A 27725-nucleotide genomic window follows, 5' to 3' on the forward strand; every position below is an offset into this window, starting at 1 on the left:
TGCTTGTGCATGAACACTAAACTCAAGAACGATTCTTTTTTAAGAAAATATATATATTTAATTACAAATATAGAAATGAAGATTTCAATTGGCTTATTATGCTCATGGAAAAGAAGAAAACAAAATCTTGGCAATAATAATCAAAAAAAGGAAAAACAAAAAAAAACAAAAAACAAAAAAACAAAAAAACAAAGGTCAAAACCAGCGGACTCGAAGAGATTGAAAACGGGAGAATTTCTCATTTTTCATTTCCTTTATCTGATTAAATTGTTAAAATAAAGATATTTTGGACTAAAAAACTGACTAAAAACTAAATAAGAACATCAAGGTTAACCTGATTATTTTGATTGTTCTTTCTGTAATGTTCAAAAGCCAAACCCGTTATTGACAAAATCCTCATCCTCCTCACTGCTAAATGATTCCATCAGTTGACTATCATCTTCATCATCTTCTTCTGGCAAAATATCCAAAATTCCAGGACCACCCTCAAAGTCAACATCATCCATCACAAAGTCAACGTCGTCGTCATCGAGATCACTCACACTGTCGTCATCGTCGTTACTCATATCATCAGAATCACTCTCACCATCCCCATCAATATCAGGACCCAAAATTGGATCCAAACTATCGTCATCACCGTCGTCTTCGTCCTCATCTTCCTCGCTCTCGGCGTCGTCAGGATCCGAATCATCGTCAGTGGGCCTTCTTCTACCAATTTCATAGACCCTTGCTGAAGAAAACATTTCATCTTGATCATCCATTGTGATCAAACCAACGAAGGAATCAGTTTTCTCCGTTGTGAAGTCTAGGACACAACGATCTAGAGGAATAGTGGCGATATCTGAATAGTTCACTGCATCGATGGTTCGAAACGCAGCAAAGAGCGGATGTTTGACACGACGGGTATGAACAGCTGACATAACATCTTCAAGATTTCTCCTCAAGATTGCATAAATTACATCACCACTCGCATTGAATGTAATCGCTGTTTGGTCGAGCGAAGGTACACTGCGGAGAAGCCTAAACTTTCGAAGATCCCAGACCTCGGAATTAATAATTACCTGCAAGCATGGCCAAGGATATCAAGAAAAAACTAAGTATTTGACACAATGCTATGAACAAACTTCGGAACCAAAGAGTCGACCTAAGAACCAATAGCCCATCGACACATAGCCAAACTAAAAAGAAAATAGTAAAGAGTTCTTCCGCATTATATAAGAATCACAAAAATATTGGCACAGATTCCCCCACGATAGAAATTGGTATCATAAACTGAAGAATTAAAGCAGCTCAAGCTATTGAATTAGCTTAGCTATTCCAATGTTTCTGTGACTTACAAAGAAGTCCAGGAAAAGATTATTAACAGGCAGCAGCAAACAAAAGAACTATATTCAAAGAGATAGTAATAGAAGAGGGAGAGGGTTAAACGACTTACCTCGTTGCCAGCTGGATGAAAACCACCACCACCATAATCAGTGAACTGATCAAAGCGATGGACGGGCCCTGGTCCACGTCGATCCCATAACACTCCGTTCCAGAGCAACATTGTATCCGAAGGGCTGAAGTGTACATGTGAATAAGCATGTCCTCGACCTGCAGAACTGACATTGGTGTCGGATAGTTTCAATTCGACTTGGCAGGTTTGAATATCATACAAAAGTATTTCTCTTCGAGCAGGCTCGGATGCCATTGCAGCAAAAATGTTCCCAGCATTGCTAAACCTTGCAGCCTTGCATCCTTCGAATGAATGCATTGGCCCGCTAGAAATGGATGTTGCATCCCACAACCTTACGTCTAAGGAGCTGGATGAGAGCACAAGTTGACTGTCGTCAGAAGTATACGACTCCATTATGGTTAAAGGAGACTGATGGCTGGTGCAACTTTCTAATATGCTGCTACTGTTGGTATCAAAGACCTTGACCTCCCCTGAGTGGCTACCGACAGCAATTCTCGAGTCCCCGAGGAAAGTAAGACAAGTCAAAAGAGCACTAGCATCATCGCGACAAGTTCGCCAAGGCCTAAACCTGCTGTAGACAAACTGACGGTCCCTACGATTTCCATGAACACCACCATATATACTTCTAAATTCACGAGATCCAAGGCGAGATGTTACATTCCATGGGGCGTCAAGGCTTCGTTTTGGTTCAGGACAAACGTGAGGGTGCAAAAGAGACAATGGTGGAAGAGTAGTTATCGGCGTTGGACATTGGCGATGCTGGTGTTTTAGATACTGAACAACAAGGGAGTCCAGAGTTAGCCTCTCACTGTTGCTGGGTTGTGGATCACTTGGATTCCCAGGATGCGATGATGGTGTAACCAAACCAACTTGGGAACTGCCTTGTTGGTTGTCATCCAAACAATCCGTCCAAAAACCCCCAGGTATTGGTCGTCCATGCTGATCTCTCATGTTAGTAGTGCTCGGCGTAGAAAACCCAACATCTGTAATCAAACTACCTTTGCGAGACGAAATAGGAGTAGGACAAATAGGAGATCGGAGTCCTGGCTCGTTAGAGTGAAGTCGCTTCGAGGACAACATGATACTGGTGTCCTTCAATTCTGACAACTTCCGCTTCATTGGCAATATAATGGGTGTTTTACATTGAGACTCGGTGTCGATGATTGGGGTTGTTTCGATTGAAGATAGAGGCGCAGCAGATTGTTTTGAAGTACTAGAAATTTTTCTAACTGCTGAGGAAGATGATTCCAGGGATTTAGGCAGAGACTTTGAATGCGTACCAAAAGGAGTGGAGAAGACTATGGGCCTTTTCCTTGGACAAGACATGCTAAAATCACATTTCGAACTTGTATCTTCTTCTCGTGCAGAAAGCTTCGGCTTATCAGTCAGAAATCCACATGGGGATCGACCATAGGGCCACTGCAGTTGGGTTGAGGATGTCTCCAGCTTGGAGTCTTGGTATGCAAGAGATGATGGAGCTGCTAAAAGAGGTAAAGGTGTCAACTCGGCCTCTTTCAGCAGTGCAGAGGCAGCTTTGTTTAAGCCAGAAGCTAGAAGATGTTCGTGAATTAAAAGAAGAAGCTCCCTGAAATATTACACAAGCGTATGAGAAACAAGAAAGCCAACACAATCACAAGGTGTTCTCTAACCATAGCACAAAATCCACATTCGAAATAAATCAGCAACTACCTGGAATGGTAAGTGATAGGCGTAGCAGCAGCTATGGCTGCTCTTTCTATCCGTCTCAAAGTGGGGGTAGCAGCATCACTAGCTGCCAACGCACTGGCCCGCCCAGAATTTGTTACAATCTGTGACCATTATTGAATAACATAATCAGTTCCTTGATTGGATAAAGAAAAAAGAACTCTTTTTAACAAATAAAACAGCAATATCTTGCTATGAAAACATTCCGAATATGAAGTTGTGTTGTATGCATGTCCAATCTTCACTCAAAAGCTAGGTTTGTTAAGTTTAGTTGCATAAATCATATGAAAACAGAACGCATTTAATGTATGACCTCAGTTTTACCCCGTGACATTATGCATAATCTATATAGGTAAGGAGAGTTCTCTCTCAATGAAATGATGAAGAAATGGAAATAGAAATCGGAATACTGGAAAATTGTGGAGAGAAAGGTACTTACTGAAATAAGCTCAATAGCGACCTGGGAAAGCTCCGCTTGCCACCTACCTTGCTCTGTTCCTGATATCTGGCTCCCTGAATCTCGAATTAGTTCTGATAATTTTTTCCCCACCTGTCAACCAATTTGTGTTATAGCAGAGCTCGAAGAAGTATACAACTACAAAATATAGCATTGTAGGATTATATAAATTATTCACATGCATAACAAGAAAATGAGGCTGCAGATATTAGGTGTTTATTGAAGCAACAGAAAATGGGAGCCTAAAAAGTATCATTCGTTTGTAAAACTATCCAAATCGAAAAATGTAGGTTCTACCAATAATTCTTGGGGGTGAAAAGAAAACTGAAGAGACTACTAAAAAGAAAACACAATTCTGCAGATGATTGTTGGTGGTAGGCACAAAATTCCGGCAATCTCATATCTTCTTTCATGCCTTGACAGCATCTGAAGCCTTGGTCTCTGGTTCTTCTTAACTCACCGGATTTTTATCGCCCTGTTCTACCTTTCCTTCAGTTGCTTTCTCGATTCTTCTACCTTAGTGTCGAGTCCATGCCTGATTAGCCTTTTTTTTTTTTTCTCATACTTCTTTGCATTCTCGACAGAATCATAGATCAAACCAAACGCAGACAATTTTCTACCACCAAAGTGAGTTATGATCTTGAAAACAAAGATACCTTTAAGCCGTTTCTTTTATATCTTCAGGTATGCCCAACTACAGTCTTAACAAAAACATTAAACACCATATCACAACGGATGCTCATGCCTATGCAATTATCACGGTGTTCCCTTACCCCCAACTCCCTAAACAAGACCTTGAGAATCTATTTAGACTTGCATTGTAAAAGGGAATACTCTCAGGAATCGAAATGTTAGATCCTAATCATAATTGAAGTAATTTTTTCACTGTCCAATCAGATGAGTCAACTTTTTACTTGGATACTACCATGCAAAGGAAACACAAATATTAGTAACAAAAGGCTCTATGTAAACAGATTATACCTGAAGTTTTGTCAATATGTGTGCTATTGTATCATCTCTAGCTAAACCAAGCAGGACCCGGCACGCAAGAGCTCGGAGACAATCAAGAGCTGCAGGAGGCAGATAGATCCTTGGCTGGAGAAGATGCAAAATAACCTTTATACCATTGTTAGCACGGACTGCCTCCCTGGCTTGACGATACCCTTGCTCTAATTGTGCAGCAAGACCAGCACAGCCTGCTCCTGCACCTAAAGATATTCGACGATCCCCAACCAATCCTGATGTTGCTGTTGCAACGGGATTTTGAGAATTATTGTTAGTAGCCTGACCAGTTGCCGAAGTATTGCCTCGATCTACAATGCTAGAATCCCCATTGCGTTCTCTTTGATCTCCTTGACCAGTCATATAAGCAGCTCGATCTGGGACACTGCGTTCTCCATTTCTATCTCTACTCTCGACAGCAGGGGTACTAGAGGTCTGGGAAGACATAGCTTGTGATCCTTGCATGACTACAGGTGGTTTATTGCTGATTGATGGTGGAGGGCAAACAAGATTGATCAACACATTCAAAGCCGGCTGAATGATCTGCAAAGATTTTTAGGTATCAAGCTAAAACCATTGGATGACCAAGTCATAGCTCACACACTATCTACACGAAAGTTTGGTTTCCATCATTTGCAATATGATAAAAATAACAGAAAAATTGGTCATTTACCTCTGGATCAACAAAATTACTAGCAATACTTGCTGCATCCAAAATGACAGCTACACCAACACGATTGTTGCTCAATGTGGCATTCACAATCATTTTGCGGCTGTTAGGCACCAACGTTACAATATGAAGAACCCCCAATGCATATTGAAGTAAATCATGCAAGTAACGATCAACAGGAGGGGCCTACAAAACCAAGACTAAAATTATAAAAAATAAAAAAATAAAAAGTCTAGAGAAAAATAGGTACGGAGGAAAGCAGAATTTTTCAATAGTAGTACCTGACACAACTCCAACATGGTTATATGCCCATTATAGTTTAAGAACTTCTCAGCTGCAGGCCAACGAGTTCTTACAAATGCAGCACCAAGCTTCCGATCCTTCTGTAAAAGGAGAAGTACAGTATCCATAGCCTCGTTGCTAATATCAAGTGGTTTGTATGCTGCCCTCACACTTGAAGCATTTCGAGCAGCACTTCGACTACTTTTATTAGGACGAATAGATTCCACGAGCAAAAGGAGATGAGCTCTGAAATATTGACGTAAAGCAACACAGGTATGATAAGCTATTTGCTTTCCAGATGATGTAAGTACTTCAGTAGGAGACCGATCATTCTGCAACAATCCTGTACTAGATAGGCCTAGAGCCCCAGAATTCACTCCAGACCTCACAGACGCAGCATCATTCAATAGCCCTAGTAATTTCTGTAGGCCATCTTGAGCGTCAAATGCATCAAGAACAGCTCTGAACACAAATGCAGCAGCAAAAAATAAGGCTGCATTTTTTCTTGCCTGATCTTGTTGGCACTCAAGAAGCTGGATGGCTAACTCAACCACCTGATAGACAACATCTGAAGGAAGGGCACAGACCCGTTCCATTATTCCCTGCACAGAGGGGAAGCCATGCAAGTGAGATGAAATAAAGGGTCTACAAAATGAAAGAACAATACAGAAACTAACTATACAGAGAACGTTTAGCCTCAATAACTACCTGCAGGGAACCAATTGTGAATAAACAAGAAGAGAGCCCAAAAAATGTTTGAGCAACTCTGGGAACTGCAAGGAGTTTCTGCATGCCACCCCGGTCAACAAAGAGTGCTGCAAACTTACGATGAGCAGCCAAAGCACAGATTAATTTCATCACATCTGGCAATAGCATTTCAGCATTTGATGTTTCACTTTGCTTGGAACTCCTTTGCAGTAGTGTAAGACATACATCTACACCCTTTTCACGCAAAACAGGCCCAAGCACTTCCACATATTCCCCAAGAATCTCAAGACATTGAATACAGTATTTTTCTCTCAGTTGTGCGAGGGAGTCAAAATTAGGGATGAAAAAATCTTCAGTTTGTTCATTCATTTCTTTTCCTGTGGGACCTGGATCAGCTGGACTAACATTTGAATCGTTCTGGCTCCTGCACCAATCCATCCGTACTTTTTCAGCCCACAAATGGGGAAGGTTTTTAAAAACATGTGAAATGAGAAAGTGCAATGCATTCTCTTCAGTATATCATGAGTAATAAAAAATCACAAACCTGGAAACCTCCACAGCATTGGCAGCATCAATCACAGTAGTTGCAGCCTTAGAAGCAGCCAAAAATGCAGCTTCTTCATCGTTAGAAGTTTTAAATTCCTACATAAATAAAGAAGCTTATATGTCAGAAGTGAAGGGAAAAAAAGATTTTAAAGTTTCCTGTGTTTGCATGAAGGATTGAGAAAGAAAGAGAGATAGAGAGCATATACCTCAAAAGCTGCACTCTTAACAACCTCAGCAGCAGAATCGCCCGCTGCTTTTATGGCTTCTAAAGGCGCACCGACTGCTCTTGCTTCAGCTTCTGCAGCACACACGGCTTTCTTTACTAGCTCAGAAATATCTTTTGATCCAACTCTGCATTCTTGGTAGCAATCATCATTATCATCTCGTTCCACAGAAGAAACATCAGAATTGATCCTGCCAGATGTCCTACTAGCATCAGGTACTTTTTTAACATCCAGATGTTTCAACGAACTCCTTTCTCTAGCACTCCGCCCTCTACTACCAGACATTGGTGAAGTGAGGGCATGATCAATCTCAAGAGCACCTTCATTTACTCTTCCTTTCCCTCTGGATCTGCTACGGCTCATTTTACGTCTTGTAGAATCATCTCTAGCATTGTCATCAATCTCACCATGCTTATTCCTCCCATCACGAAAATCTAAAGCATGCCATCTGTCTTCACCTTCTACATCCATCTCATAGCCATCAGCCCTTGTAGCCAATGCATCAGGTGCTTCTTCACCAACCCAACATTCTTCTGGTGGTGCCAATCTACTTAGGCCCCTATCATGATCTCTATCAAAAACTTGATCCTCTACAGATCTTTCATCAGCTGTTCTTGAGTCATCTAGATGAGATGTTTCCATAACTTGTCGTACCCTCGCTCGGCTTTCATCTCTAACTTTGACGCCACTAGCACTAGATGCATTTTTGGCTTCTATTAAATGATTACCATCTTTTTGACTCACATCTCCAAGAACACGAATACGAAGAAAGCGCATAAGTTTTGCAGATAATCTAGCAGTGAAAACATCTTCCACCAATTGACTTCCACTGAGAAAATTAGAAAAACGAACATTGGCATATTATTTTGCAAAATGAACAAGTGTATTAAGGAGAATGGTGAAAAGAGTTACGGCAGTAGCATACCCCGCCAAGCATACAGCAAGGAGTCCAGTGGAATATGTCCGTAACATTTCAGAATCTGAAACCTCCTTTCCTCCTGATTCATGTTTCCAGTTGCGATCTTCAGCAGAAAATTTCCCAGTTTCCTCCATCACCCACTTTTTTATGTTTTCCAGAACATCATCCTCAAAAACATGAGGATACTGCAAAACATGTGGAGGTCTTATCACATTGGGTAAACTCAACAAACAGCTACAAAAATAAGATTTTGTGTGTGTGTGTGAGTGTGTGTGAGTGTGTGAGAGAGCGAGTCAGACAGGGAGAGAGAGTTAACCGTCCAAGTCAGTGAACAGCTTATAAGAAGTCTTGAAGCAGCAGCCTGTATGGAGGATGAGTATCTAGCGTCTGAAAGAAACTTCGAGGAAATCAATTCAAAAAATTCATCATTCTCCTGCAGAGTAGGTGAAAAAAGTCAGAATAAGTAAAATCATTGAACTAAGAACAACAACATATACCAATTATTTATATTCAATTTGCTCCAAATCCATCTAACAACATGAATAAATAAATAAAAGAAAAGCTGGATAACTCAAACTTTGGGTTACCCGGACTACATTCCCTAGCCTTCCAATGCTATGAGATCCGCGACCATTACTAGAAGAATGACCATTCTCTGCCATGTATCTGCATTATTGTGTGTGTAATAAGATAGGTTCAGAACAAACGTAATATCATGCAACAGTAAACCTTAATGTCTCGTAAAGAAATAAATGGCACATACATTCAAATGAGGTAAATATTACCATAAATGAAACCGGCTAATGAAAACTTCGAATAAAACAAATTGAGCTTAAACATACAGCAAGGTGAATTAAAGCTTTATTCACGGCCTCCCCATTATCTCTTGAGCAAATGTTAAACTAGAAATGATCTTAAACTATTAGGTTCAGATTAAATTCTATCTGAAGGAGAAGAAATGCAACCCATAGACCATCTATAACACTATGTCATTATCCACTTTTTTACGGCTCTGAAATTCAGAAGTCCTCCAACTCGTTGAATTAGAAACCAGGAATACCAACAAACTCCGGACTCCAGAAGTTGAAAAACTTAGGAAATAATTAACTTTCCAAGTGGGTAATGTGGCCCACTCCATGATGTTATAATCTCCTCAAGGTTCCGGTGATCCTTACCACTCTTTCTATTCTAGTTTTTAATTCTGAAGTTCTGTTAAGGCGGTTAGCACGTAAATTTTTTTGTTTATAAAGTTAGTAGATAGAAACTGCACTAGCTCATACCGCGAAGCTCCTCTCCCACCCCACGGCAAGAGAGAAATCAATAATACAAACACAAGTGAAAAACAACCAACCAAAAAGAAAACGAAAAACGTTGAACAGTCCCTTACGAAGACCATTCCATTCCAATGCACACTCCATACTAAAAATCATTTCAGGAACACGTTTAAACTATCATAACGTAAGAAATTCGGTTTTGAAAACAAGTACCTTCACAAAGCGTATCAAAACCAGCAAAATAACAAGAAGCACAAACCTGGATTCTTGAGTCTCGAGAACTGATGCAAGGGCATGAAGAACGGTAGGGTTAGGGTTATCAGGCGAGGCAGTGATCTTTTCCATCAACTTATGAGCCTTGGCAATCAACTCGTCCTCTTCATTCTTAGTCTCCTCTTCATCCTCCTCCTCTCTTCCTTCTTGAGATTGCGATTGAGTTCCCGCCGTTTCCGACGGCGGAGGAGGAGGAGGAGGAGATGGAACTGGAGGCTGTTCGCCCTGACCTGGTGCCTCGTTCGTTTGCTCATCCATGGCCGGTGGGTCCATATTTCGAGATTAAGATCCGTAACAGAAATCAAAAACAAAGAAAATTAATCGATGTAGGGCTTATTGTTTGTACAATTGAAGTAGTTCATGTATCTTGTTTCAGCACCATTCGGCAGTGCGTTTGTGCGAATGTCTTTGAAAGATACGTACTGTAGCTGCGTTTGTTTTGAGCCGCAGTGAAATGAAGAGAGAGAGAGAGAGAGAGAGAGAGAGAGGGAACGGCAAAAGGAACCACGAAAGGGATTGGGGCGTGGCTTTTTGGAGTTTTATAATAGCGACAAAAAAATAAATTAGTGCGAGACCGTAAATATGGATTTCGAACATTCGGGAAAATCACTACTAATTCGGCCCTAAGCCTGTTTCGATATTGGGCCTACTAATTCGGCCCAATAATATCTATTCAGGCCCACGATCGCCCTTTAAAGGAAAATAATTATTAAATTATTAAAAACAAAATTACAAATTACAAATATTTGATATTTAAACTTTATTAGTATGAATTTTTAAATAATTATATTAAAAAATAACAACTGGACAATCCAATTCAGCTTAATCCATGAGTTTTAAACTCTATTTTCGTTGTTCGAGTCACCGACCCATGTTTTGAATTGATCCAAAAGATTTTTCCAACTTAACCCGTACATAACTCTACATAAAATTGGCATAAAAGTCGATCGATTCTCCCGAGAGGTCACAATTACCGCGAGCAAACATATTAATGACGAGGAACACATTTTTGCTATTCTACTAATACTTGTACTTGCTCTGCTATTCTGCCGAAGCCTGGCTGAGGAAGAATTACGAGGCGTAGAACAAAAAGAAATATGCTGATTTGGGAAGAGTTTTTTTTTACCTTTTGTATCCATGTATTACCTCGTGTTATTGATCGACGAACGTTCTCCCTCCCACTGAAGTCTAATACAATTTAAAAATAATGGAGCGGTCATTCGTGCTATAGTTCACGTCCCCAATGGAAAAGCTGTAATGACATCAGATAAATTTAAATAATTAGTTAGTTATATCGAGTTTGTCGAAAGTGTATCTCTGCGAATGTATTCCTACTACTTGAAGTATATCAGGCTATCCTCTTGAACCTTTTGTCACATAATATTTTTGACACGTAAGCAAGCTCCAGACGTTTGTTACTTCTATCAACAACTAGCATCGATGCAGCAGAGACCAAGGCCATCTTTTTTGTTAATCAAAATTGCAACTCGGTAGCTCATGAGCTTGCTACACATGCTTAAAAACATACATGGTTGATGTCATTTTTTAACACTCTCACATGCATCAAACGGTGCATTTTGTTGTTCGTTTTTTTCGACTCGTACCTTTCTCGTGAGATAATTACAGTCAAATGCATTAATCCAGTTGACAATGATTTGACTCGAGGATTGATCTAATAAATTACTAGTAACGTAGCTCACGAGCTTGCTACTTATGATTTGGCATGGGAATCACCCTCGACCAGTCGACTTTCTTACTCCCTTTCATTTATTTTATGTTTTTCTCCTATGCTCGAACATAAAAAAACTAAAATTATAAAGGTTAGATTGATTCCGTCACCGTAAATTTGAATACCTTTGCCAACATGCATTGTTCATTGTTTGTTTGTTTTTTTTTTTTTTTGGGCGACCGTTAATTAATACGGTTAGAAATGAACCCCTAGTTAAAATGAATGCCAGCTGGCGCCAAGTCAGACCTTTTAAAAGTCTATTTTTATTTTAAAAAACGACATAATTCTTCATTAAAAAAAAAAAAAAACTGTTTAATTCTATTTTTTAAATACCCCTCCCGAGATTAAGTAGATTCCCGGATATACATCCGACCATACTGAGCACTATAAATATCAAGCATTCACTAATCTCATTCCATAGTCTTCGCCGAAGTTGGGAGTGGGAGCGGGAACGAAAGCGATTTTCCTGTTCTCTTCCCCATTTTTCTTCGTCGTTCAATTCTATAGGTTTGCTTGCGATTCCTCTTGAATTTAGTCGTTGTTTTCTGTGAATATTCTTCGTAAATCACCGTTGCTGCCAATTTTGGCGATCGAATTTTGTTTTGCTGCAGAAATTGGAGGAGAATTTCGTGTTTTAGGTATTGTTTAAGTTGTTTATGATTTCTCCGCTTGATTGTGGTATCTAGGCTGGAACTGATTTGTTGTTACAGAGAAGCTTTCCGTTTGATTGTTCGATTATGAGATGATTATGATTTTTTTTTTCCTGTCACTAACTTAGGGATTAGAGTAATCAAGCTAAGATTGGAACGTTTGATGTTATTGCTTTTCGTGCGAGAATCTTTTAGAACACGTGACTAGAGGGGAAGCTATTGAGGAGGCTGTAGTTTTCCTTTGTGAATTCGTTCTGAAAACTCTTTTGTTCCTTGCAGGTGACTGGTAACATTTATCTTGGGATCAATGGCCGTGTCTGTCAAGATAATGTCTCTTACTGTCGCAACTTTAGGTGTGATATCCTTTATATTTGGAGTCATAGCTGAGAATAAGAAGGTAAACTTGTGTTCATAAATTGTTTGATTCTTACTGGGTAGATATTTGATCATTTGAAACTGTCACAACAAGAATTAAGATACGGATTGAACGGGTTGTTGTTGAATAGTTTGTCTGTCTATATCATATAAGTTAACTTACTCTCGTGTCCTGAGAATTTTCCTCGCTCCCTCGTTAATGGGCACTGTCCTTTTTTTGTTGTGTTTGCTTATGGGCAGCCTGCATCCGGAACTCCCATCCCAGGCAAAGGCATTGTTATCTGTCAGTATCCAGCGGACCCGACTGTGGCCTTGGGATATCTTTCCGTTGCGTTTCTTCTTGCTTCTTCGATTGCAGGATACTTTTCTTTGTTCTATCCTTACCAAGGAAAATCCGTTCCTCGAGGTGCCATGTTTAAGAGCAGCAGTTTCTCTATTTTCCTCAACATTGCCCTGTAAGTTCTCTTTCCAAGTCGCATCCTTTGTTGGCTAAAACTTCTAAACTTTGTAGTATTTACTTGCATTATGGTTTCAATGTTATAGTTTCGTGAAATTCTTGCTTTTGTCTGAGAATCTATTCCTACGGTGTGTTGTCATCCATTGCAGTATTTATTTGATCACTTTGGATCTGTTTTTATTTTCATTTTGATGAATTCGAGCTGCAATGGATGTTATTTTTCCCCGAGTCGTCGAATGAATTCGATCCTTGGGATAATGCACACCTAATTATCATCTTCCTCTCCACCGTCAGGAAACGTTATCAATCAAATATTCATATCGATTAATGTGGTTTCTGTAAGGCATTGTTACCATATCATTTGAATCTACCCTCTGTGTTTGCAGGTTCACAACTGGATTGGCTATAACTTTGCTCGTATGGCCTACAGTCACCGAACAAATTCACTTGACTCACAACGTTCATCACAATCTCGAGGCAGCATGCCCGACTGCTAAGACTGGTCTTCTGGGTGGTGGTGCATTTCTATCCCTTGATTCATCCCTCTTCTGGTTGGTTGCCCTGATGTTGGCTGGAAATGCTCGAGAGGACTACTTTGATGAAATAGAGGAAAACGGAGACAGTGCTAAGGCTCTTAAGAACAACGCATGAAATTTCTTCGATCAATGAGAATAATAATTTAGTTTCGATATACTTGTGATTGACTACTAAGCAAGGACTTATTGTGAATATGATATTTCAAGAAATGTTCATCAGTAAAATTATAACATAATTGTATGAGTTTATTTTCGCAAACTTCTTTCATTTTCAACTTCGACATGACTCAACACTTTCAAAGTAAATGTGGTCTATAATAATATTTTCGTCTAATATATATAATAATTTTGAAGCGAATAATATGACATATATAGATGTATTTTAAAAAATAAATCACAATTTTAGAGTGTTTTTGTAATTTAATTATTAATTTATCATTGAAATTTTAATGATATTTTTCATTGTGGTCCCATTTGATTCTCTATTTTTGTAAAATTAACCAGCCATTAAAATATTAATTACGTGAAAAAAGAAAAAAAAAAAAAGAACACTAGTGGATAAGTAATAATTAATATATTTAAATTTTATAAATTTTAGTTATTAATGTAGCGAAGGTGGATAAGTATGATTTTTTAAATAATTATAAAAAAAAATGACAACCCGACAATCCAATCCAACTCAATCCATGAGTTTTAAACTCTATTTTGATTGCTCGAGTCACCGACTCATATTTTAAATTGGTCCAAAAAAAAATTTCAACTCAACCTGTATTTATCTCGGCACCATGTTGCTAGCTAGAATACAAGGGTAAAATTGTCATAAAAGCCATATTTAAGAGTTTTTTTCCATTTATATTCACATATGTATAACCTCGTGTTTATAGTCAAACCAACCTGACCTAAAAGTTATATATATATATATATATATATATAGACATGATTTGTGTTATTCATTTCTTACTCTTTAAAGTATATCGGGCTATCCCATCAAGACTTTTGCCACAAAATACTCTAATAAGTAAACAAGCTCCAAACGTTTGCTAATTATATTAGCAAATATCATTGAAGCAGCAAAGACTAATACCATCTTTTTGTTAATCAAAAGTACAACTCGGTAGCTCGTGAGCTTGCTACCCACGCTTAAAAACGTACACGGTTGTGTTGGTGTTAATATAACACATGCGGAAGCATTTTGGATCTTAGGCACTTTTAGAACATCAATTATTGTAAATAACTAGCATGTTCATAAGTATTAAAACTTAATGGGTTTAAATACTAACCTTTTGTAGTTCAAACTCCTTTTGCCTCACGAACCGGTTTCGAACCACCACTAGTGTCTTCTCCACTATCCTCCGGCCTTAGAACGGGATTGTGGAATCCGGTGAGTGACTAAACTNCCCTAAACATGCATACTATACATTATAACACTTATAACATACTTGGAATGCATGAAACATGCTTAGCCTATGGTGGGATTTTAAATCTATATGACATACTTTATGCATATACATTTTCTATTTAATTAAAACATACATTCATAATGCATAATTAATTAAACACACTAAAGTGGGTTGGTTTTGGAATTTTAAAGCAAACAATTAACTAAATTATTGCACTAATAATTAAAATAACTTGAGCCGCTCCCGAGGATCACGAACTGGGCAAACAAACCCTTAAAAACGTTGAATCTAACCCCAATGGCAGAAAAAACACCCGAACCGCCTCTTCCATCTTCTTCGGTTCAGCTTGCTATCTCTTCCATTTTCGATCAATTACAACCTAAAATGGACTCTAATGACTCCAGAAAAATTACAAACCTTTCTTCATTCATTGAAGCCCATACACATTAGGCTTATTACAATAATTGTATCAAATGAAGCATAAAAAAAATGTCAAAACCAAAACCATCCACTTTAGCAACCACAAATTTCATTCATGAAATGGTACCCACCATGATCAAACTAATGTAAATAAAGTGCATAAAACTTGCTCTGATACCAATTGATGGAGTTAATATAACACATGTGGAAGCAATTTGGATCTTAGGCACTTTTAGAACATCAATTATAGTAAATAACTAGCATGTTCGGAAGTATTAAAACTTAATGTGTTTAGATACTAAACTTTTCTAGTTCAAACTTCTTTTTCCTCACGAACCGGTTTCGAACCACCACTAGTGTCTTCTCCACTATCCTCCGGCCTTAGAACGGGATTGTGGAATCCGGTGAGTGACTAAACTTGGGAGGGATTTTGTATATGTGAAGAGAGTGTTTGTGAGAGGTTTTTCTCAAGGTTTTTCACCAAGAAGAAGAAGACCTTCCATGTACCATGATCACTCTATTTAAAGAGTCATGTTTGCATGTTCATGCAAATTTGAGATCACCAAATTTTGACACTTAAAATTCCACTCAAATGTTTGGGATTATGTGGCAAGCATGCATGTTTGAGTTAACCAAATTTTGACACTCAAAATTCCACTCAAACTTGTGGGGTTTATTTGGCAAACATGCAAGTTTGGTTAAACCAAATTTTGACACCTCAAAATTCCACTAACATGATTTTTCCATTAGATGAAAGTCAACATTTTGACTTTCTTCATTTTAATTAAACAATTAATTTGAATAATGAATTTCAAATTAAAGTAACATTAAATAATTAATTAAACTATTTAATTAATATTTAATATTAATTCAAATGCCAATCCCAGTCAATTCCGACACATAATTGATTAAGATATTTAAATCTTATTTAAATATCTCAGATTCTCTCTTTTCGTTTAATTCGTAAATAAAATAAAATTGCGGTTAAATATATCGTATATATGTAACGCATATTCCCTAATTTGAATTCGAACACTTCGAACTCACTCGTCACACTGTTCTATGGTTTAGTCCGATATGAGCTAGCAGAGGGACCTAATGGACCTATAGATCATGGGCTCCAACGATTCAAGATTAACCGATTAAACTCATTAACCTGGTTAACCAACATTCGTTAACTACTAGGACACTCCACTATAGCCTAGTAGTTGCACTCCCCTCACTATAGATATATTTCTGTCCATCTGATATAACCATGATTAGTAAGTCGATCCTTCACAGGTTGTTCGTAACTAGAGCTGGGTCAATTTACCGTTTTACCCCTGAAGTTACTTCTTGTTCCTTATGTCTCACTGATCCTCTAATAAACAATTGGTTTGTGGTCCAACCAGTAAACCGAATCCCTCTCAGGCCAATGAGAGGGTGGGGCCCCTTGTTCAAGACCTGGAGTCAGTGCTTAAGGGAACTACCTTTCTTCTATCCCTAAAAGTGGGTAGGAGTGAATTCCGTCTTGCACCCCACGTCCCCAGCCATTCACCCAGTCTTACCCCTGAAATGGGAGGCCTGTTGAGTCGGCGAACTAGAGCCACTCTCACCCATGCAAATCTAAGGATAATTCCGAATAAACAGGAGTTCATGGTTAGCTCAGGATTAAAACCGAGTTACCTAGGTTATCGAATGAAAAGAAAATCAGTCTCAACAGTAAACGACTTTATAAAGTGAGAGTGGTTTTCTTCATGGTCCGATCTTATGCAATACTCATTGCATAGGACGCCCCCACTCACATGTCTCCACATGCACAATTTAGTGATCGCATTGTTTATATCATATACAAAAGTGGGCCGCATCCATAGTGTCCCCAGAATAAGGTACTCAGCCTTATCCTTATACTATAGATCATTTTGACTATATACTTGAACTTGATCCACTCTTATGTCTCTACATATAGTTCAAGTAATCATACTATAGCCAGAGTGTTCTTAGTTTATTGGATTTAGATTAATGATCGTAAAGTTCATTTTATTCAATAACAATCTTTACTGAATAAACAACAATAATAACTTTATTGAAAATAGAATATGTTTTTTGTTTACAAACTATGAGTTTTAGGACATAAAACCCAACAACACCGTGATTTATCATTCCTGTTGGAATATTTGGAACACCGTGATTTCTATCATCTGTTGTTGACATTTTAAAGTCAACAACTTTAACCGAGTCGGTCCAGTTGGAATGTTTTTCAGATTTCTGTTCTTGACATTTTAAAATTTTCCAACTTTAACCGTAAGAATATTCTGTTATCCTTCGTCAATCGTCTCGGCTTCTAATTTGAGAAATGATGGTTGAACCGAGCCGATCTAATTTTGAAGATGAGGAGTGAATGTTTGTTGAAATCGTGTCAGCTTCTAATTCAAGAAATGATGGTTTAACAGAGCCAATCCAATTTTGTAGATGAAGCATGAATCTTTGTTGAATATTCTTCGCCTTGGATCGTGAAAAAGGTCTAGTTGGAACATTTGGAACACCGTGATTTATCAGTCTAGTTGGAATATTTGGAACACCGTGGTTCCTATCATCTATTGTTGACATTTTAAAGTCAACAACTTTAATTGAGCCGGTCAAGTTTGAATGTTTGTCAGAATTCTGTTGTTGACATTTTAAAGTTTTCTAACTTTATCCGTGCAAATATTCAGTTGTCCTTCGTCAATCGTATCAGCTTCTAATTCGAGAAATGATGGTTGAACCGAGCCGATCCAATTTTGTAGATGAGGAGTGAATGTTTGTTGAAATCCTATCAGCTTCAAATTCTAGAAATGATGATTGAACCGAGCCGATCCAATTTTGTAAATTAATTATGAATCCTTGTTGAATATCCTTCGCCTTTGATCGTGTAACAGGTCCAGTTGGAACATTTGGAACACCGTGGTTTATCAGTCCAGTTGGAATATTTGGAACATCGTGGTTCTATCATCTGTTGTTGACATTTTAAAATCAACAACTTTAACCGAGCCGGTCCAGTTGGAATGTTTGTCAGAATTTTGTTGGTTACATTTTAAAGTTTTCCAACTTTAATCGTTCAAATATTCAGTTGTCCTTCGTCAATCGTATCGGCTTCTAATTCGAGAAATGATGGTTGAACCGAGCCGATCCAATTTTGTAGATGAGGAGTGAATGTTTGTTGACATTGTATCAGCTTCTAATTCTAGAAATGATTGTTGAACCGAGCCAATCCAATTTTGTAGATGAAGCATGAATCTTTGTTGAATATTCTTCGCCTTTGATCATGTAACAGGTCTAGTTGCAACATTTGGAACACCGTGATTTATCAGTCCAGTTTGAAAATTTGGAACACCGTAGTTTCTATTATCTGTTGTTGACATATTAAAGTCAGCAACTTTAATCGAGCCTGTCCAGTTAGAATGTTTGTCAGAATTCTGTTGTTGACATTTTAAAGTTTTCAAAACTTTATCCGTGCCAATATTCAATCGTCCTTCATCAATCATATCGGCTTCTAATTCGAGAAATGATGGTTGAACCGAGCCGATCGAATTTTGTAGATGAGGAGTGAATGTTTGATGAAATCGTATAAGCTTCAAATTCTAGAAATTATGGTGGAATCGAGCCGATCCAATTTTGTAGATGAAGCATGAAAATTTGGAACACCGTAGTTTCTATTATCTGTTGTTGACATATTAAAGTCAGCAACTTTAATCGAGCCTGTCCAGTTAGAATGTTTGTCAGAATTCTGTTGTTGACATTTTAAAGTTTTCAAAACTTTATCCGTGCCAATATTCAATCGTCCTTCATCAATCATATCGGCTTCTAATTCGAGAAATGATGGTTGAACCGAGCCGATCGAATTTTGTAGATGAGGAGTGAATGTTTGATGAAATCGTATAAGCTTCAAATTCTAGAAATTATGGTGGAATCGAGCCGATCCAATTTTGTAGATGAAGCATGAATCTTTGTTGAATATACTTCGCCTTGGATCGTTTAACTGGTCCAGTTGGAACATTTGGAACACCGTGATTTATCAGTCCAGTTGGAGTATTTGGAACACCGTGATTCCTACCATTTCTTGTTGACATTTTAAAGTCAACAACTTTAACCGAGTCGGTCCAGTTGGAAAGTTTGTTCGCATTCTGTTGTTGACATTTTAAAGTTTTCCAACTTTAACCGTGCAAATATTCAGTCGTCCTTCGTCAATAGTATCAGCATATAATTGGAGAAATGATGGTTGAACTGAGCCGATCAATTTTTGTAGATCAAGAGTGAATGTTTGTTGAAATCGTATCAGCTTCTAATTCTAGAAATGATGGTTGAACCGAGCCGATCTAATTTTGTAGATGGAGCATGAATCTTTGTTGAATATTCTTCGCCTTGGATCGTGTAACAGGTCTAGTTGGAACATTTGGAACACCGTGATTTATCAATCCAATTGGAATATTTGGAACACCGTGATTTCTATCATCTATTGTTGACATTTTAAAGTCAACAACTTTAACCGAGACGGTCTAGTTGGAATGTTTGTTCGAATTCTGTTGTTGAAATTTTAACGTTTTCCAACTTTAACCGTGCAAATATTCAGTTGTTCTTCGTCAATCGTATCAGCCTCTAATTCGAGAAATGATGGTTGAACTGAGTTGATCAAATTTTTTAGATGAACAGTGAATGTTTGTTGAAATCGTATCAGCTACTAATTCTAGAAATGATGGTTAAACCGAGCCAATTCAATTTTGTTTATGAAGCATGAATCTTTGTTGAATATTCTTCTCCTTGGATCGTGTAACAGGTCCAGTTGGAACATTTGGAACAGCGGGATTTATCAGTCCAGTTGGAATATTGAGAACACCGTGATTCCTACCATCTGTTGTTGACATTTTAAAGTCAACAACTTTAACCGAGCCGATCGAGTTGGAATGTTTGTTTGCATTCTGTTGTTGACATTTTAAAGTTTTCAAACTTTAACCGTGCAAATATTCAGTCGTCCTTCGTCAATAGTATCAGCCTATAATTGGAGAAATGATGGTTGAACTGAGCCGATCAAATTTTATAGATAAAGAGTGAATGTTTGTTGAAATCGTATCAGCTTCTAATTCTAGAAATGATGGTTGAACCGAGCCAATCCAATTTTGTAGATGGAGCATGAATCTTTGTTGAATATTCTTCGCCTTGGATCGTGTAACACGTCCAGTTGGACCATTTGGAACACCGTGATTTATCAGTCCAGTTGGAATATTTGGAACACCGTGATTTCCATCATCTGTTGTTGACATTTTAAAGTCAACAACTTTAACCGAGACAGTCTAGTTGGAAAGTTTGTTCGAATTCTATTGTTGACATTTTAAAGTTTTTTAACTTTAACCATGCAAATATTCAGTTGTCCTTCGTCAATAGTATCAGCCTCTAATTCGAGAAATGATGGTTGAATCGAGCCGATCCAATTTTGTAGATGAAGAGTGAATGTTTGTTGAAATCGTATCAGCTTCTAATTCTAGAAATGATGGTTAAACCGAGCCGATACAATTTTGTTGATGAAGCATGAATCTTTGTTGAATATTCTTCTCCTTGGATCGTGTAACAGGTCCAGTTGGAACATTTGGAACACCGTGATTTATCAGTCCAGTTGGAATATTTGGAACACCGTGATTCCTACCATCTGTTGTTGACTTAAAGTCAACAACTTTAACCGAGCCGATCCAGTTTGAATGTTTGTTTGCATTCTGTTGTTGACATTTTAAAGTTTTCAAACTTTAACCGTGCAAATATTCAGTTGTCCTTCGTCAATAGTATCAGCCTATAATTGGAGAAATGATGGTTGAACTGAGCCAATCAAATTTTGTAGATCAAGAGTGAATGTTTGTTGAAATCGTATCAGCTTCTAATTCTAGAAATGATGGTTGAACCGAGCCAATCCAATTTTGTATATGGAGCATGAATCTTTGTTGAATATGCTTCGCCTTGGATCGTGTAACAGGTCTAGTTGGAACATTTGGAACACCGTGATTTATCAATCCAATTGGAATATTTGGAACACCGTGATTTCTATCATCTATTGTTGACATTTTAAAGTCAACAACTTTAACAGAGACAGTCTAGTTGGAATGTTTGTTCGAATTCTATTGTTGACATTTTTAAGTTTTTCAACTTTAACCATGCAAATATTGAGTTGTCCTTCGTCAATCGTTTCAGCCTCTAATTCGAGAAATGATGGTTGAACCGAGCTGATCCAATTTTGTAGATGAAGAGTGAATGTTTGTTGAAATCGTATCAGCTTCTAATTCTAGAAATGATGGTTGAACCGAGCCGATCTAATTTTGTAGATGGAGCATGAATCTTTGTTGAATATTCTTCTCCTTGGATCGTGTAACAGGTCTAGTTGGAACATTTGGAACACCGTGATTTATCAGTCTAGTTGGAATATTTGGAACACCGTGATTTCTATCATCTATTGTTGACATTTTAAAGTCAACAACTTTAACCTAGCCGGTTCAGTTGGAATATTTGTTCGAATTCTGTTATTGACGTTTTAAAGTTTTCCAACTTTAATCGTGCAAATATTCAGTCGTCCTTCGTCAATCATATCAGCCTGTAATTCGAGAAATGATAGTTGAACCGAGCCGATTCAATTTTGTAGATGAAGAGTGAATGTTTGTTGAAATCGTATCAGCTTCTAATTGTAGAAATGATGGTTGAACCGAGCCGATCCAATTTTGTAGATGGAGCATGAATCTTTGTTGAATATTCTTCGCCTTGGATCGTGTAACAGGTTCAGTTGGAACATTTGGAACACCGTATTTTATCCGTCCAGTTGGAATATTTGGAACACCGTGATTCCTAGCATCTGTTGTTGGCATTTTAAAGTCAACAACTTTAACCGTGCAAATATTCAGTCGTCCTTCGTCAATCGTTCAGCCTCTAATTCAAGAAATGATGGTTGAACTTATCCGATCCAATTTTGTAGATGAAGAGTGAATGTTTGTTGAAATCGTATCAGTTTCTAATTGTAGAAATGATGGTTGAACTGAGCCGATCCAATTTTGTAGATGAAGCATGAATATTTGTTGAATATTCTTCGCCTTGGATCGTGTATCAGGTCTAGTTGGAACATTTGGAACACCGTTATTTATCAGTCTAGTTGGAATATTTGGAACACCGTGTTTCTTATCATCTGTTGTTGACATTTTAAAGTCAACAACTTTAACCGAGCCGGTCCAGTTGGAATGTTTGTTTGAATTCTGTTGTTGAAATTTTAAAGATTTCCAACTTTAACCGTGCAAATATTCAGTCGTACTTCGTCAATAGTATCAGCCTATAATTCTAGAAATGATGGTTGAACCGAGCTGATCTAACTTTGTAGATGAAGAGTGAATGTTTGTTGAAATCGTATCAGCTTCTATTTCTAGAAATGATGGTTGAACCGAGCCGATCTAATTTTGTAGATGGAGCATGAATCTTTGTTGAATATTCTTCTCCTTGGATCGTGTAACAGGTCTAGTTGGAACATTTGGAACACCGTGATTTATCAGTCTAGTTGGAATATTTGGAACACCGTGATTTCTATCATCTATTGTTGACATTTTAAAGTCAACAACTTTAACCTAGCCGGTTCAGTTGGAATATTTGTTCGAATTCTGTTATTGACGTTTTAAAGTTTTCCAACTTTAATCGTGCAAATATTCAGTCGTCCTTCGTCAATCATATCAGCCTGTAATTCGAGAAATGATAGTTGAACCGAGCCGATTCAATTTTGTAGATGAAGAGTGAATGTTTGTTGAAATCGTATCAGCTTCTAATTGTAGAAATGATGGTTGAACCGAGCCGATCCAATTTTGTAGATGGAGCATGAATCTTTGTTGAATATTCTTCGCCTTGGATCGTGTAACAAGTCCAGTTGGAACATTTGGAACACCTTGATTTATCAGTCCAGTTGGAATATTTGGAACAGCGTGATTTCTATCATCTGTTGTTGACAATTTAAAATCAACAACTTTAACCTAGCTGGTCCAGTTGGAATGTTTGTTCTAATTCTATTGTTGACATTTTAAAGTTTTCGAACTTTAACCGTGCAAATATTCAGTTGTCCTTCGTCAATCATATCAACCTCTAATTCGAGAAATGATGGTTGAACCGAGCCGATCCACTTTTGTAGATAAAGAGTGAATGTTTGTTGAAATCGTATAAGCTTCTAATTCTTGAAATGATGGTTGAACCGAGCCGATCCAATTTTTAGATGGTGCATGAATCTTTGTTGAATATTCTTCGCCTATGATCTTGTAATATGTCCAGTTGGAACATTTGGAACACTGTGATTTATCAGTCCAGTTGGAGTATTTGGAACACCTTGATTCCTATCATCTGTTGTTGACATTTTATACTCAACAACTTTAACCGAGTCGGTCCAGTTGGAATGTTTGTTCGAATTCTGTTGTTGACATTTTAAAGTTTTCCAACTTTAAACCTGCAAATATTCAGTTGTCCTTCGTCAATTGTATCAGCCTCTAATTCGAGAAATGATGGTTGAACCGAGCCGATCCAATTTTGTAGATGAAGAGTGAATGTTTGTTGAAATCGTATCAGAAATGATGGTTGAACCGAGCCGATCCAATTTTGTAGATGGAGCATGAATCTTTGTTTAATATTCTTCGCCTTGGATCGTGTAACAGGTCCTGTTGGAACATTTGGAACACCGTGATTTATCAGTCCAGTTGGAATATTTGGAACACCATTATTCCTATCATCTGTTGTTGAAATTTTAAAGTCAACAACTTTAACCGAGCAAGTCCAGTTGGAATGTTTGTTCGAATTCTGTTGTTGACATTTTAAAGTTTTCCAACTTTAACCGTGCAATGATGGTGTTAATATAACACATGCGGAAGCAATTTGGATCTTAGGCACTTTTAGAACATCAATTATAGTAAATAACTAGCATGTTCATAAGTATTAAAACCTAATGTGTTTAGATACCAACCTTTTGTAGTTCAAACTTCTTTTTCCTCATGAACCGGTTTCTAGACACCACTAGTGTCTTCTCCACTATTCTCCGGCCTTAGAACGGGATTGTGGAATCCGGTGAGTGACTAAACTTGGGAGGGATTTTGTATACGTGAAAGAGAGTGCTTGTGAGAGGTTTTTCATCAAGATGAAGAATCCCTTCCAAGTATCATGATCACTCTATTTAAAGAGTCAAGTTTGCATGTTCATGCAAACTTGAGATCACCAAATCTTGACACTTAAAATTCCACTCAAATGTTTGAGATTATGTGGCAAGCATGCATGTTTGAGTTAACCAAATTTTGACACTCAAAATTCCACTCAAACTTGTGGGGTTTATTTGGCAAACATGCAAGTTTGGTTAAACCAAATTTTGACACCTCAAAATTCCACTAACATGATTTTTCCATTAGATGAAAGTCAACATTTTGACTTTCTTCATTTTAATTAGATGAAAGTCAACATTTTGACTTTCTTCATTTTAATTCAACAATTAATTTGAATAATGAATTTCAAATTAAAGTAACATTAAATAATTAATTAAACTATTTAATTAATATTTAATATTAATTCAAATGCCAATCCCAGTCAATTCCGACACATAATTGATTAAGATATTTAAATCTTATTTAAATATCTCAGATTCTCTCTTTTCGTTTATTTCGTAAATAAAATAAAATTGCGGTTAAATATATCGTATATATGTAACGCATATTCCCTAATTTGAATTCGAACACTTCGAACTCACTCGTCACACTGTTCTATGGTTTAGTCCGATATGAGCTAGCAGAGGGACCTAATGGACCTATAGATCATGGGCTCCAACGATTCAAGATTAACCGATTAAACTCATTAACCTGGTTAACCAACATTCGTTAACTACTAGGACACTCCACTATAGCCTAGTAGTTGCACTCCCCTCACTATAGATATATTTCTGTCCATCTGATATAACCATGATTAGTAAGTCGATCCTTCACAGGTTGTTCGTAACTAGAGCTGGGTCAATTTACCGTTTTACCCCTGAAGTTACTTCTTGTTCCTTATGTCTCACTGATCCTCTAATAAACAATTGGTTTGTGGTCCAACCAGTAAACCGAATCCCTCTCAGGCCAATGAGAGGGTGGGGCCCCTTGTTCAAGACCTGGAGTCAGTGCTTAAGGGAACTACCTTTCTTCTATCCCTAAAAGTGGGTAGGAGTGAATTCCGTCTTGCACCCCACGTCCCCAGCCATTCACCCAGTCTTACCCCTGAAATGGGAGGCCTGTTGAGTCGGCGAACTAGAGCCACTCTCACCCATGCAAATCTAAGGATAATTCCGAATAAACAGGAGTTCATGGTTAGCTCAGGATTAAAACCGAGTTACCTAGGTTATCGAATGAAAAGAAAATCAGTCTCAACAGTAAACGACTTTATAAAGTGAGAGTGGTTTTCTTCATGGTCCGATCTTATGCAATACTCATTGCATAGGACGCCCCCACTCACATGTCTCCACATGCACAATTTAGTGATCGCATTGTTTATATCATATACAAAAGTGGGCCGCATCCATAGTGTCCCCAGAATAAGGTACTCAGCCTTATCCTTATACTATAGATCATTTTGACTATATACTTGAACTTGATCCACTCTTATGTCTCTACATATAGTTCAAGTAGTCATACTATAGCCAGAGTGTTCTTAGTTTATTGGATTTAGATTAATGATCGTAAAGTTCACTTTATTCAATAACAATTTTTTCTGAATAAACAACAATAATAACTTTATTGAAAATAGAATATATCTTTGTTTACAAACTATGAGTTTTAGGACATAAAACCCAACAAACTCCCACTTGGACTAAAACTCTAGTGGGGTTTTATAACGTTGAGTAGAGAGAAATACAATAAACTAGGGCATCACATACTCATGCCTTTTCTCCCACTTGCCCTAGATTACATAACTCGTAGTCCTAGACTCACTAGGTGCCCTTCAAACACTTTAGCCGTGAGGGGCTTTGTAAATGGATCAGCAATGTTGTGTTCTGAAGCTATCTGTGTGACGATCACATCTCCTCGTTGCACAATCTCCCTTATGAGATGATATTTGCGCTCAATATGTTTTCCTCGCTTATGGCTTCTTGGTTCTTTTGAATTTGCAACTGCTCCACTGTTATCACAATAAAGAGTGACGGGAAGATGCATATTTGGAACGACTTCCAAATCAGTTAAGAACTTCCTAAGCCATACAGATTCTTTCGCTGCTTCACAAGCAGCAACATACTCAGCCTCCATGGTGGAATCAGCAATGCAACCTTGCTTTATGCTTCTCCATATTACTGCTCCTCCGTTCAGAGTGAAGACAGATCCTGATGTCGATTTCCTTGTATCTACATCGGTCTGAAAATCTGAGTCAGTGTACCCTGTAAGGATCAGATCCTTAGCACCGTACATTAGCATATAGTCCCTCGTTCTCCTAAGATACTTGAGGATATTCTTAACGGCAGTCCAATGAGTACGTCCCGGATTGGACTGATATCTGCTGACAATTCCCACAGCATAGCATATGTCGGGTCGGGTACATAGCATAGCATACATCAGACTACCGACCGCTGATGCATAGGGAATGTGTTTCATATCCTCAACTTCTTGAGGTGTCTTAGGACTTTGTTCCTTCGACAAATGAACTCCATGCCTGAAAGGTAATAATCCTTTCTTGGAGTCCTGCATCTTATATCGAATCAACATTTTGTCGATGTACGATGCTTGAGACAAAGCTAGTGTTTTGTTCTTGCGATTTCGAACAATTTGGATTCCAAGAACAAACTGAGCCTCTCCCAAATCTTTCATTTGGAATTGTGTCGCCAGCCAATGCTTAATGTCAGTCAGAATTCCCACATCATTTCCAATTAGTAGGATATCGTCAACGTACAACACCAGGAAAGCTACTGTAGAGTTGACTATCCTTTTATAAACACAAGGTTCGTCAACATTCTGTTTAAAGCCATAAGATTTGATCGCAGTATCAAACTTTATGTTCCAGGATCGAGATGCTTGCTTCAACCCATAAATGGATCTTTTAAGCTTGCAAACCCTTTGCTCGTGATCCTGTTCAATGAACCCCTCTGGTTGAGCCATATAGATACTCTCTTCAAGATCGCCGTTTAGAAAAGCTGTCTTAACATCCATTTGCCAAATTTCATAATCATAAAATGTGGCAATAGACAAGAGTATTCTAATTGATTTAAGCATAGCAACAGGTGAGAAGGTTTCTTCATAGTCCACCCCCTCTCTTTGGGTATAACCCTTTGCTACTAGTCTTGCTTTAAAGGTCTGTACCTTACCGGTTTGGTCTCGTTTTCTCTTATAGATCCATTTGCAACCAATAGGTTTTACCCCATCTGGTTGATCTACAAGTTCCCAGACTGAATTGAAGTACATTGACTCCATTTCAAGATTCATGGCTTTAATCCACTGATCTCTATCTTCATCATTCATTTCCTGTTTATAGGTCAATGGATCCCAACGCCATCAACAGGTATGATGACTTGAGTTTCTGCTAAACCCAAGTAACGATCGGGTTGAGTTATAACCCTCCCACTACGTCGAGGCATTCTCAACTCTTGAGAAGGATGTGATTGACCAGAAGTGTCAGCTCCATCAACAACTCT

At 37.9% G+C, this 27725-nt stretch overlaps 2 protein-coding genes across 3 annotated transcripts; one reads left to right on the forward strand and one right to left on the reverse strand.

Annotated features, from left to right (window-relative positions):
• Positions 1-300: 300 nt before the first annotated feature.
• LOC111796724 (DDB1- and CUL4-associated factor homolog 1-like) lies at positions 301-10000 on the reverse strand. The gene is made up of 14 exons (XM_023679467.1): positions 9502-10000; positions 8556-8634; positions 8285-8401; positions 7975-8153; positions 7032-7878; positions 6824-6921; positions 6280-6703; positions 5571-6173; positions 5293-5475; positions 4599-5162; positions 3600-3710; positions 3146-3264; positions 1436-3041; positions 301-1061 (listed from the first exon to the last, which is right to left on the reverse strand). Exons 1-14 carry the CDS (start codon positions 9786-9788, stop codon positions 366-368), a joined length of 5913 nt encoding a protein of 1970 aa, XP_023535235.1. The 5' UTR covers positions 9789-10000; the 3' UTR covers positions 301-365.
• A 1678-nt stretch (positions 10001-11678) lies between these two features.
• LOC111797667 lies at positions 11679-13377 on the forward strand. Of its 2 annotated transcripts, none has more exons than XM_023680744.1 (4): positions 11679-11751; positions 12174-12291; positions 12510-12724; positions 13113-13377. In XM_023680744.1, the coding sequence occupies exons 2-4, from the start codon at positions 12202-12204 to the stop codon at positions 13375-13377; spliced, it is 570 nt and encodes a 189-aa protein (XP_023536512.1). In that variant the 5' UTR covers positions 11679-11751; positions 12174-12201. The 2 variants fall into 2 exon arrangements, with proteins under 2 accessions (XP_023536512.1, XP_023536513.1); XM_023680745.1 differs by having other exon boundaries at positions 11679-11747.
• The last annotated feature ends 14348 nt before the right edge of the window (positions 13378-27725 follow it).

This window comes from Cucurbita pepo, chromosome LG06 (assembly GCF_002806865.2).
Source record: "Cucurbita pepo subsp. pepo cultivar mu-cu-16 chromosome LG06, ASM280686v2, whole genome shotgun sequence".
In the NCBI taxonomy this organism is placed as follows: Eukaryota; Viridiplantae; Streptophyta; class Magnoliopsida; order Cucurbitales; family Cucurbitaceae; genus Cucurbita; species Cucurbita pepo.

Bases quoted from the DNA above. Each gene is read 5' to 3' on its own strand.
- LOC111796724 (XM_023679467.1), bottom strand. From the start codon at position 9,788: ATGGACCCACCGGCCATGGATGAGCAAACGAACGAGGCACCAGGTCAG. The intron at 3,042-3,145 runs GTAGTTGCTGAT...GTAATATTTCAG, and splicing joins CCTATCACTTACCATTCCAG to GGAGCTTCTTCTTTTAATTC. The intron at 1,062-1,435 runs GTAAGTCGTTTA...CCATGCTTGCAG, and splicing joins TTCATCCAGCTGGCAACGAG to GTAATTATTAATTCCGAGGT.
- LOC111797667 (XM_023680744.1), top strand. From the start codon at position 12,202: ATGGCCGTGTCTGTCAAGATAATGTCTCTTACTGTCGCAACTTTAGGT. The intron at 12,292-12,509 runs GTAAACTTGTGT...GCTTATGGGCAG, and splicing joins TCATAGCTGAGAATAAGAAG to CCTGCATCCGGAACTCCCAT. The intron at 12,725-13,112 runs GTAAGTTCTCTT...CTGTGTTTGCAG, and splicing joins ATTTTCCTCAACATTGCCCT to GTTCACAACTGGATTGGCTA.